The sequence below is a fragment of the Pholcus phalangioides genome, unplaced genomic scaffold, assembly GCF_987345545.1.
Source record: "Pholcus phalangioides strain wild (caught in Gottingen) unplaced genomic scaffold, Ppha-v1.0 ptg000042l_1, whole genome shotgun sequence".
Lineage (NCBI taxonomy): Eukaryota > Metazoa > Arthropoda > Arachnida > Araneae > Pholcidae > Pholcus > Pholcus phalangioides.
Window position 1 is genome coordinate 10,555,399 of NW_028301628.1, and position 12,907 is coordinate 10,568,305.

Below are 12,907 nucleotides of genomic sequence, written 5' to 3' on the forward strand. Positions count from 1 at the left end.
GAGGAAGAAGTGGAATGTCGCTGTCAGATTTTGTACGTCATCGGAGTTCAGCTGTCGTCATCTTAATATGATTATATTTCTGGTATCGGATACGTTACGGGAATAAAACGAATTATTTTTTGAATACACACACACGTCTCTATAATTTTTCAGAATAATCATAAGTGAACTAGAGGGTTTAGAGAGTTTGCACCTAAGGGGCCGTTCAAGTGTTACGTCATCAAATGTTTAGCCATTTTTGATCCCCCGTCAGCAAATTTTCGTCAGCTCTACCTCCCCCTCCTAACGTATATTGGTGGGATCAGAGACGTACGCGGGGTGGGGTGGGGTGAGCGTGCCCCCCTCCCCCCGACGATCGAAAATTTATTTTTTAATGCAAAAAGTACTTTAAAAAATTAAAATTTCGAAAGAAAATAACTATCATAATCAATTTCTGTTAATTTTAATACTATTTGAAGGCTAAGAACTCAAAAATTATTTTTAAAAAAATTCATTGCTACTCACCCTTTAATCCGTATATGCTAAACCAATGGCCCGCGGACGGAATTTGGCTCTGGAGGATATCTCATGTGGCCTGTTCCCAAACCAAGTTTTGTAAAAATTAACTAAGCGGCAGATTTTTACAGATAGCTTAAGTGACTCGTAGCACAATTCCAGATCATTTGAGCGGCTCGTGGCACATTTTCAGATCACCCAAGTAGGCCCTTGGCACATTTTCAGATCACTTAAATGACCTGCGACACAGTACCAGAACACTTAAGTGCTCCGTGGCATATTTAGAGACTCCTTGAGCGGCATGTGGCACAGTTTTCGAGCACTTAAGATGCCCGGACATATTTCCAGATCACTTGGATGTGCGAAACATTTAGAGATCACCAAAGTGTGTAGGGAACGTGTTAGTACAAGATTCATCGAAAGACTGGTTATTTGTGGAGATGAAGATTACAAGGAAGAAAATTCATCACTGCCCCCACGGAGACTCGATCCCCGGTTTCTCGCTTGTCGGACGAGTGCTCTACCATCTAAGCTATGGAAGTAGATAGAATATTTCAACCTTGGAGCGTATATATATGTCGAAAGGCACCGTACATGGACGGCGTCAACAATCAACTAATAGCTCGTGAATGACATAGGCCAACCAGATGGCCACATGCATATAGAAATGTCCTCTCCACTTGTCAATACAAGATTCATCGAAAGACTGGTTATTTGTGGAGATGAAGATTACAAGGAAGAAAACTCATCACTGCCCCCACGGGGAGCAGCGAGAAACCGGGGGATCGAGTCCCCGTGGGGGCAGTGATGAATTTTCTTCCTTTTAATCTTCATCTCCACAAATAACCAGTCTTTCGATGAATCTTGTATTGACAAGTGGAAAGGAGATATCTATAAACTTGTTAATAGAGAGAATGTTAGTTCAGGCGCTCACAAACTAGTGAAAGGTTTTTCTCGTTCTTGGCTCACTGAATAAGATTCCATAAAGAATATTTCATATTTTTATAAAGGGTGGTTGATGACGTAAGCATCATCCAGCCCCCCCCCCTTCTCTCCGTCAGCAAATCGGAACTCCCCCCCCATAGATGCTGACGTAATACTTGAATGACTCAACGCATGTCCGGCACATCAAGGGATATAGGTTGTGTAACAAAAATCCAGAGGCATAATATCGTCACTTTATAATGAAGACCTCGTACATCAATTTTTTTCGAAAATTTCTTTTTTGACAGGTCTACATTGAGATCATATCGCACCTATTACAGCTTTTGGGAGGGGGGGGGGGATCGGCAACGATCTGCTCTCTATAGAGGGGAAAATGAATTCTTTTTGTATGTTATTGAACAATTCAATGGGATGTCCCGTCTTTTTTTTTTTGCTCTTCTTGTAAAGTTAGGAATTCTTTATATACGAGGGTTTCATTATAATGTGACGATATAGCATATCCTTTATTAATTATTATCAGTAATGGAAGAAGCTGAATAAACTAAAAGGAAAACCCCCGCAAAGTTAGCATTTAGTGCAGTCCTCATTCGGAGAGTCCATATCCGAATGAGGACTACAAAATGCTAATTCTTTGCGGGTTTTATTTCTTTTAGTTTATTCAGCTTCCTCCATTATTGGGAGAAGAGTCCACACATCTCCCTGCTTTTCTGGTAAAAGGGTTTTCAATCTTTTGTGATTTGCATTTGAGGAATCTGCTACGAATGTAAAAAATTATATTTTTCCATAACTAATGACATTGTTTATTTTTCTATAAAATTAACAATAGTATGAAAAATGGAATTTATTCTGAAATCGGAAGTCCTTTACATTGCTTGAGACTTTGCCATTGATGGACTGGGAACAAACCGCTTCACATCTCCAAGAAGAAATTTTGAAGCGTTTCCCAAAGGATGGGTGCATCCGAAAGTTTAACAAACCTTTATTACATTCAGAAGAGGCGTACCCATTAAGCATATCCGTGTTCCCATTAACATACCAACCCATTAAGTATACTTGTGAAGTTTCGACACACTTCTGACACCACTGCTCTTCACCTTCATGTCCTGGCATTTTAACCAGGGAATGGCCCCCACAAGGGGGAGGCTGACAGGGTTCCAGCCCTGGGGCCCGGGACGATTATCATCATTTTTTTGTTTTTCACGCTATAAATTCACTATGAAAGGGCCCGTGAAAAGTCTGGTCTGGGGGCCGCCAAAGGTCCCATCCTAGGGGCCCTGCTCCAGGATTTGGGGGCCATGAACCGGGGGTATGAGTGTCGTTTGACATTTTTCTTGTCGGGAACACCGTTGCTTTCTCCATAATGGGAAGATTAGCATCATTTGGTAATCCAAACCCTGACGTGTTTAAATTAAAATGTGCATAATTGATTTCTTGAATGTTCAATTGTTGATTCGGTTATCGATAAAGACCTTCGATTATGAAATCAAGCACATTGAGCACTCAAATACTTTGAAGAGCACCACGGTTGTGGCTCGCTAGTTGTCATCAGCACAATTTTAGACCATTTTTACTTAAATTTGAAATTCTGAAGTCTTCCGTGGACTATTTTTGAGTGGAATATGATGAGAAATAGATAAGAGTCGGTATAAGCTGGCGCTTAACCCCCTTCGCGTACAAGCTTTTTGTGAACAAATTTAGATTATCTCTATTCGACGAATCAGCGATAAATCTGGTAACCTTCTCCTAACCTAACCACAAGTTAAAAAAAGGAAGAAGGGGGAAAAGAGAAAGAGTATAGAAGAACGGGAAGAAAGAAAACTTTAATAGATAAGGAAGTATAAAGTAGATTTCTCTTTTCACCCTCACCCTGCTTCTTTCGCTTTTACATGTATATCGAAGAGCGGTACATGAAGTGTGTGAGAAAAATTATTAACAGAAGTATAGAAAAAACAAGAAAAAAAAAACAACCTTGGTTCATATGGTTGCAATAAAGCCTCGCGAGGAGAGAGGAGAGGAAGCACCGAGAACAGGATCGAACTTATTCCACTGGTGTTTGGACGAAATATATCGTCCGTGATCGCAAATGGGTAAATAATGATTACCACGAACGTAATAAATATTTTCACTTTTATTATACAATCGGATTTTCGCACATGCCCGACACGGTGTCCGGCCGCAAGTTGAAAAATACAAAAATAAGTACTACATATATATTTTTTTAAGATTCCTTTACATTGCCTATAATAAATAAATACACGAGCCAAAGGAAAAAAAAAAGCTAAAATATCATTTATCTTTTCCTTTATCTGTGCTGGCAACGCTCATCGATGTGTAATGAATGGAGTTTGACTTGACTTGACTTTTGTTCGCTCGAAACAAGCAGCATCCAAATAGAAAAATAGTCTAAACGTCCAATAAGCAGCGTCCGTTCATTCAGCATCCGGGCACATCGGGTTGTCTGCACACCTTGACCGCTTGGGCACTTTGGTAGAGAGTCCTGCACATTTTTTTCCTGTCGCACATCTCTTCTGGGCTCATTGTTCTCGGTTCATTCGAATCACGGAGCTGTCCTTGTCGACTGTCCTTGTTCGAGAGTCGGAGACGTCTTTGCTGCCTCGTTCTCGTCACTGCTGCTGCCCTCTTCATCGAGGCACAGCACGATCTCTGATACGCACTGCGTTGGTACTGGGGCGATTTGCTTTGTTGACTGCAACAATGCGTGTTGCCCGGTTCACAGCACGAGCCTGCCGCAGACGGTGTCCTTTGTTTCTTACGGAAGTGCCTCTGCCTGTGCTGAGGAGGTCGGACGGTGTTGGTGAAAGAGACGGCAGGCCTGTGGACAGAGGGATCTGCGTAATCAGCGTAAGGTGCATTCGGGTGCCTTGGGTAGAGTGATACACCGGGTGGCAAAGCAGCTTTGAACCTAGGCAAAGGCTGTCGCTGCTGGACGGCGGTCATTGAAATGGGTATCACCTTCCTCCTTCGTCCGTAAGGCACGCGGTTGTTCTGGAAGCCATTCGGCTGGTTTAGCCTGACAGGCGGCAGTCTGCCTCGCCACGCTCTTCCGGTAGGCTGGCTAAAGTTCCTGTTCCTGACGCCTGATACAGCACTCGGATAAGGTGGTGTTCTCATTCCGTTCAATGGAAATTCCGACTTCTTCGGCATCTTCCCGACGTCGATCACTATTTCATCCGGAGTGAATAACTGCAGGACATTGTGGTGCCTGCCCCTTCGCGGAGTCGAGCCCGATACAGGACGAGCGACGGTCGATGAACGAGTCCTGTTTCTCGAATCGAGACCTCCAGTGTCCTCACTTGGTATGTCAGCACGGTGGTTATTATACACGGAAAAGTATTTTGGATACGGGCTCGAACCCGAAGCAGGGATAAGAGAATTCGAGGGTCTGACGTGAGATGCTGCTACGATCCTTTCGTTAGTGGGAATCGCGTCGGGATTGTAAATTTTCTTGTTCGGGTTGTAGAGAACAACGTCCGAATCAATCCTCCTTTCTTCTCCTGTCACGTTAAAGGGTGGATTGTTTTCGATTTCCCTTCCGCTGTTATGCAGCGTGGTGTTCCGGATTCTCCTATACGACGAGACGACACGTCCTGGTCGAGGCAGTTGCTGGTGACCGTTTCTTTCTTGCCTAAACTCACGTCCGTCATCACCATTTTGACTAGTTTTTTCTGATAACAAGTTATGAGCATTCGCACGTCTCGAAGGAACAGGGATGGAATGAACACGATTAGGACCGCTTGGATGGGAAGGAGGTAAATTGTAACCGCTTGGAGGAACTGGAACATGGCTCTGCTGTGCACCAAAATTGCTCCCCAGTACGCCGTGGGTTACGACATTTGCTGAAGCATTCACACGGTGACGCAGACTTTGCTGCTTAAAGTCGGTCGATGAAGAGTTTGGTGACTGACCCTGCTCATCGATAATGTTGTGACGGATGGGATGAGAGAAAGGGTCTCCATGATAGTACGCATTAGGACCTCTATTTGTTTCGTTTATAGCGTTAGGACCAGTAGGATATTGCTCTTGCTGGTAACTGTATCTCCTTCTCTGCTGTCTGTGGTAGATTCCAAGATTTTGAGACGCCTGGCTACTGTCATCCGGTCTACTTGTATGCGTTTTAGAACGAGTATCACGGTTAACAGAATGACCCGTTTCTTGATCGACCGCAGCTGTTCCGGAGCTCTGCGTCTAGTGAATAGAAAAATTCAGTTATAGTAAATGACAAAAATTTTTCTTCAATTTCCTTAATTTTAACTCGAGTGAGGATTGAACTCACCTGAGTTGGTATTTCTTGTTGTGGATGGTAATCGACTCTGTAAGATTCATGGCCGTACCTGGAATATTCGTGCTTCTCTTGGCCGTGGTGACTGAACGTTTTCTCGATCCGCTGCACTGCTTGCCTTCGAGTTCTTCCTGTGATAAACCATATAATGAATATCATTAGTCCAGCAATTTTACACGAAGCTGGATTTGAGTTAGGTTAAGAGATATAAAAGAAAAATCAATTTTATGTTTTTTACTGAAGTGTGGAGGTTCTTGAAGAAGCCACGCTGCCATCTTGCGGCAAAACATCGCGATCTTCTGACCAGCAAAATTTCTCACTTCAGTTGGGTTTAAACCCGACCGTGTTGAATCTAATTTCAGTGGCAGCGGGTTCAGTTCCAGTGGACTCTACATGAAAATAAAAATCTACATTCAAATACACATACATAAAAGAAATTAGTCTTAGAAAATTCATTCTAAGGCCGGGATTACGCTATAAAATTTGAGATAAAAGACTTTTTCTATACCTCGAAAAAAACAGCCAATAACCCTATTGGTTTTATTCGCTGGAATGTAACTGATACGCTTATTGGTTGCATTTTTCAAGTTTTTTATATAATTAAATTTTTAATGATTTTTATAAATGATTTATAAAAGAAAAATGTCAACTTTTTCTAGTGCTGTACCTGCTACGATCTCAGTGTCTGTTTTAATTCATGCCAAAATTCATAGATATGAGTCTGTTTCATAAATAAAAATCGAAATCTTTAGCAATGACGAAGCGATATGCCTTCGTTTATTCTGAACTAGCCATAATACCCGACGCTTCCCGTATTTTCTTCAATTGCTGGGAGGATTGAAAAAGTAACAAACCGTTATAGAGGAATAAACTGGCAGCATTGTAAAAGCATACGCATGTCTGAAACGCATTAAGAACCACGGTAACCGAAGTAAACATTGCGAAAGAGACTGTTGTTGCCCGACGGTTATTTGCCCTGCCCTGACGAACTTTTAAAGTAGCCTATGATTCATTCCCGGTCCTGTTTGGTATATATGCAAAATTTGGCGACGATAAAATTGTAGATTTGTACAAAGGACAAACATACATATATACATACTTTCACATTGATAAGTATGGCTGCGTTAGTGAGGCGTGTATGTGCAAGCAGCGTATGGTTTCGCTGGTATTTCCAGAACCACCCAGGTCCTTAACTAAGGTAGATATTTGACGTCCTGTCGCTATCGCTGGCATCTAGCTATGATATTTAATTCAGGTATAGGTATGCCTTACCCACTTATTACAAGGTGTCCCTAAATTGACGGGACCAATTTGAAAAAGTAGTAAAGAAAAAGAAGTGCTAAAAATACACTATTTGATGCATTGGTATTTGGGAAAATAAAGTAACCTGGCACTGCAGTCTGGAAAAATTAAGATATGATACACTTGTACTTTCAAAACATCTACTACTTCCAGCAACAACTGGTGTAGTCCCTGAGTAGAATTTACAGAAACCCGTGCAAACGTCTCAGCCGGGATGTGACCTGAATTAAATTTAGAAAGAATTTCGAAATTAGTTGCTAAATTTACCAAAAGATTGCGCCACAGTATGGAAAATCAAAAAATATGGTATTTTCAAAATCCTGGCGGAGACGTCTGCAGTCAATTTTGCCATTTTGAAGAAAGAAGCAAAAAAAAACCGAAAACCTCGTCTCAATATAGAGGTCATGATAGAGAAGAAAAGGGGGGGGGGGGTGGTACTAAAAAAAGGGCTCAGTACTTCGAGCCAACAAGGAACGGCAACGGAACCATTAGCAACCTCTGTATCAAGGTCTTGATAGAGACAACGATAATATTCGAAGATTATGCCTTCAATTATGACGTCTCATACAAGTCGACTCGCAGATTCTAACGATTTGTCTAATCCATACGCCATCGGTGAAGGAAAAGAGCGTCGCGTGCCGAAAATGAAAATTAATAGCCAGATATTATGTTGTACATGATTTATTATGACACTTTACTTAAATCTTTGAATTATGAACGCAGCAGGTTTTTATTACTATAATACTATAAATGCTTTATTGAACATCACTAAATCTTGATTCACCTTATCAAGTGCGCAACCCCTGACTTTCGGTTCTTTTAACTAAACTTTGATAAGAAATTTGTAAAAAAAAATTGCATGCTTATTCTATCTTGGGGGGGGGGGGGGGGTATTCGTGCTGCTTTGTATAAATTAATGTTATTCGCGGGGATCTGGAGAGGTAATATTCTGAAAGGGGGAGAAGGTCTGAAGAGAACATGCGGGTTGCCATAGAATTTTTTTTGTCCAAGTCGGTGATAGTGTTTGAAGTCGTTTTCGGTGTGCATGGGGAACACGTTATCTCGAAAGCAAGTGAACTATTATGCCCGTATAATGCATTTTTTTTCTCTAGTATAGATCACTAGCAGTTCTAATACATTATGAAAGCATGTGAGTAACCAAAAGAGTTAAAGCGTGAGATGCTAGGTCAAAGAGTGATTGGAAGAGAGACCTAGAGAGTGAGCATCAGAAAAGTGACCTAGAGAGTGTATGAGTACGGGAGCGACTAAAAGAGTGATGTAGTGAGTGAGGGACGAAAAGAGTGACCTGAAGAAAGCGTATGAGCGGACCATGAGTGAAGCGTCAAAGGTGGAGTCGTCTGATCTAATGTATACGTGTATATATGAATTGGAATCATCATTGTCGTGCCCCCAGCAATAATACTGGTTGATATCAGTAATACTGACGTCACACTTTGCATAAAGATGGCGAATAAATCAGCTTAGGTTTCCAGAAGCCCTACACTTATCTGATAGGTGTGTAATTAATTCACTATATTTTCGAATTAAATAGAAATTAAAGAATAAAACTTCTAGAAGATACTGACCTGTAATCTCTGCAAAATTTCTTTCTCTGTCTGGAGTGTCTCGTTGGTTAGTTTGCCGATGAAACATTCCTTGTTCCTCATATCTTTATAGGCGATCGATTTCTAAGAGAAGAAAAAAGAATCGATGATAGTATTAGAAAAGGTACTGAACAAGACAAAAAAATTTCTATTATTCGAATTCGAATCATGGTATCATTCAACTTCGAAAAAAAATTCGTTTTCTCCAGAGGCGGATTTATGGTTTTGCCGCCAGTGAGCTTTGCATCGCCCAAATGTTGTGCTGATAAGATGCTCGTCTACCATAATAAGTTGCTGTCACGGCCCCAGGTTCAAACCCCAGACATTTTCCATAACGAGCTTGAAGTGATCACAGATAGACGCGCCTTCATTTCCAACCCATCTCATTAACGGCAGCAAATTGCAATATAGCGATATGGCCAGAGTTGGTGTGTGGTGAAGAAGTGGGCTATGCAAATTTTGTCACCATTTTGCCCTTTCTAGTAAATTTTTATTGACCATTCATTCCTCATATACAACCCCTCCCTTTCCCGAGCGCACTTACCCCCCCCCCCCTTTCTACAAATACGCCCACTTATTTCTACAGAGGCATTTAAATGATTGGGGGGGGGGGCTAAAAGTTGCCAGTTTTCCCGTATATACGGGACTAAAGTCCTTATAACTAACCCACTCATTTTTCAAATTTGCCGTGACTCGGAGCTTGTTGCCCTGGACTTATTCCCCTGTAAATACGCCAATGGTTTGATCGCTATACCCCCTTGAAATAATGTAATCGCTACGGGGCTGTAAGGACAGGTGGAATTATGTGGAACATTATAGGATATAGAGTAGTTTTTTTCTTCACTTTTTACATACAATACCCAAGAGAATCACGATCCGTTACTTAATTGATTCCCAGCCTATGGATGAGATTCCTCTTATCATGGTGAGGAGAGAAGTAAAACATTTCTTTTAGGGCACCTTCAAATGCCCTGAAATTGTAGGTGCGGTTTTTGACTTGGATAAGGAGTATGACGGCGTCGTAAAGGAACATCCTACCTATCCAAAATGGCCGTAATTGAAATTACTGAGACGATTTTTTTATGAGTGAGAGGGAGCAGGTAAAGGTCAATGGTGAAAGTGACCTCGTTATGTGTATATTATACGTGTACCCTGTGGGCCGCTGTCATTTCCTATTCTGGTTGAGGAAAGAACGGTCTGTTTTCAGTGCTTCGGGATTCCAATTTTTACCTCAAAAATATCCTACGAGGGAACTAGGGTCGAATGATCAATCATGAAAATTCTGATGTATTTTTGTATAATTTGTTAGTGCAGAATGATCGATGTCAGCAGCAGCGCCAGGATGTGGTATATATATCAATAGAGCTCCCCATTTGAAGTCTAACATTTAGATCGGATAAGCTATATCGAATGGCTATTCGATGTTACATCCAGTGGTTCTACCCACATGGTTACATTCCACAGACGTATCGTGAATTCATCCTCATTACGGTTAATGAAATTACTCACTAGAAGGTCATTTGTTTAGTACTTCGACGCTTTTCAGATCTGTAAAGAATCATCTGGGGCTGAACGAGTTGTGTCTAGTAGTAACAGGGGCTGCACAACCTCTGTTCAGTGTGAGGGCCAGATATATGTGAGATGTATCGGGAGGTATACACACTCACACATTGGCGTTCACAAAGGGGGGGGCGGGGTTTGGAGTTCTAACCCCCCCCCTGAGCAAGATTATAGTGTTATTTTGCAGAAAAAAGTAAATCCCCCCCCCCTCAGAAGAGAAAAAAAAATCTGAAACCCCCCCTCGAGAAAATTACGCCTATGCACACTCATAAGTAGTTGAATTGTAGCGGGTAGCACCCCTATTTCGTCTTCATGATGATATACGTGATTTGGCATGAAATCCACAAGACAGCAGATATTTTGGATGGCCATACTGATCCATAATCACTTCAAAGCCTCTCGCAGGACTGGCACAAGCTTTTCCACTGTGCACTTACTTTCCTGTAATGGAGTTTCTCTGTAATGTTGGCACGAATGAAACCGAAACTTACTCCCACCTTCTTGCTGATGTCCCTTATAGTGCGTCATCTGTTATGTGTGAGCTGATTATCTGGTCGACTTCTCTCATCAAAGCGTCTGTTATGACGAGGTGATCTTGACCAGGTCGCGTATCGTCATTCACAGATTCCCGTCACTAGTCCCGCTTGCGCCAGTCTTGCGCACGAGTTGAGAGTGCATGTTCGTCGTACACTGCCTTCGTTCACCGATGCACTTCGTGAACTCCAACTCTGTCTCTAAAAAAAGGAACAACACCATGTTGCTCTTCTTTACTCGCAAACATTACGCAGACGCAGATGAAAAAAACAACCGATTGCCTGTTAGACGATGCTCTCTGCCGAAGCCATCTCATGTCACGTGATTCCGAGCGACTGCGTAGGGCAAGTCCATTTCTCCAGTATGGGGTTACCTTCCTTACGCTCGCGCTTTACCTCTACACGAAAAAATACCCCATTACTACAAAAACAAACCAAACTACTGTTCCGTTTTCACTTAATCCACACTTATGCGTTTGCACACGTGTTTTTGGAACATCTTGTGTGTATGATAGATAATATTGCTATTATAAAATAGCCATCTTAATAGGATAAATAGAATATGGCTTCCCAACTAATGGATGGGGATAAAATTCTTCCCACAGTCCGTTTGATTTAGAATGGCTCCCTTCCATGTCTACCTCTCGGTGCCAAGATCGGAGGACTCTCGAACCATGTACATAACACACAAATACAAAGTAGAAGAAAAAGCCTGGATCAGGTAAAAATAAGTAAATACGTGTCCAGAAAAACTAATGTGTTTTCGGCTTCGGATTCCGTAAAGAAAAGGTCAAGTTACATTTGGACAAACACACATGGAAAATGGAAAAGAAAAATAGAGAGGAAGGATTAAGTTTCTAGAAGTCCTTCATGAACAATAAATAAATGAAAAAAAAAAATGTTTATACGCCGTTGTGATCCGAATATTTCCACCCAAAAGACGCCATCGAGACGCCCTTAAATATATATATGGATGCATGCATTATCAGTGGCGCAGGTAATAATCGTATATCAAACTCCATTAGAAGCTCTGATTCTAGCTTATCTTGATGAGTGCGTTTGGTCACTCCACTGTTATCTCTGATTTACTGACCATTTAATTGTAGAACGGGATTGTGGCTTTTATTATGCTCCAATCGTCTTAGAAACTCTGCTAATAGTTATCTTAATGGACAATATCAATCCCGAGAGGACTGACTCTCTATCCAAATACCGAGTTCTCAAATTGTTTGGGGGGAATGATTTGTTACACCCCTGCCGGGAAAAGAAATAAACAATTATGGGGACAGCAACACACAGTGGATGTATGCATGGATCATGCTGGGTGATCATATTGCGCATACATGCTCGGCCTACGATCCGCGGGCCAAATGTGGCCCTCGGAGTCGTTTAATGCAATCAGCGACCTCGAACCTAATTTTATAAAAATGATTCAAGTGGTACATTTCTAGACAACTTAAGTAACCCGTATCGCAGTTCTCCACATTACTTATGCGGCCTGTGACACATTCCCAGATCACTCGAGTAACCCGCGGCATTTTTATAGATAACTTGAGTTACCTGCAGTACATTTTCATATCATTTGGATCCACAGTTCCAGATCAGTTAAGTCACAAACAGTATATTTGCAGATTACAGCGACTCAGCTCCAGAACACTAAAGTGACCCACTGCTCATTTACAGATCATTTAAGTGACCCGTGACATATTTACAGGTCATTTGAGTGACCCGCGCTACAGTTCCACATCACTGAAGTGTGCCGCGGCATATTCCAAGATTGCTCAAGTGACATACCGCAAACTTAGGGATTCGTGAGTGACCCGCGATGCTGTTCAGGTCTTGGTTGCTGGTTTCTTGCTCTCTCGGGCATTCTTTTGGTTATACTCACTGATGTGGTTTCTTACTCTTTAGGTCACTTCCATGCACACACACATTCTCTATATCATTTTTTCAATCCCTCAGTGACCTGCTCTTTAGGTCACTCTTTTGGCCACCTCACATGCTTGCACACTCTCTAGATAACTCTTTTTGACCGTTCAGTATGCTGTTCTTCCCTCTCTGAGCAGAGACGGATTTTCCAATCTAATTTTCTTGACCCACTCCTTCCTCAAATTTGCATCTCCTCAGAATTTTTCCGCCCTGAGCTGCCCGTTTAGCACACCCCCCCC

General features: G+C 41.8%; 1 protein-coding gene across 1 annotated transcript in view; it reads right to left on the minus strand.

Moving 5' to 3' along the window:
- Positions 1-3,550: 3,550 nt before the first annotated feature.
- LOC149064466 (uncharacterized) overlaps positions 3,551-12,907 on the minus strand; it is a 50,542-nt gene continuing 41,185 nt past the window's right edge. Inside the window, exons 4-7 of the mRNA XM_089255123.1 lie at positions 8,629-8,730; positions 5,979-6,129; positions 5,735-5,871; positions 3,551-5,646 (exon numbers count right to left, since the gene is read on the minus strand). Of these exons, the coding sequence (XP_089111249.1) occupies positions 3,874-5,646; positions 5,735-5,871; positions 5,979-6,129; positions 8,629-8,730 (2,163 nt within the window). The 3' untranslated portion in view covers positions 3,551-3,873. The remainder of the gene's footprint in view (positions 5,647-5,734; positions 5,872-5,978; positions 6,130-8,628; positions 8,731-12,907) is intronic.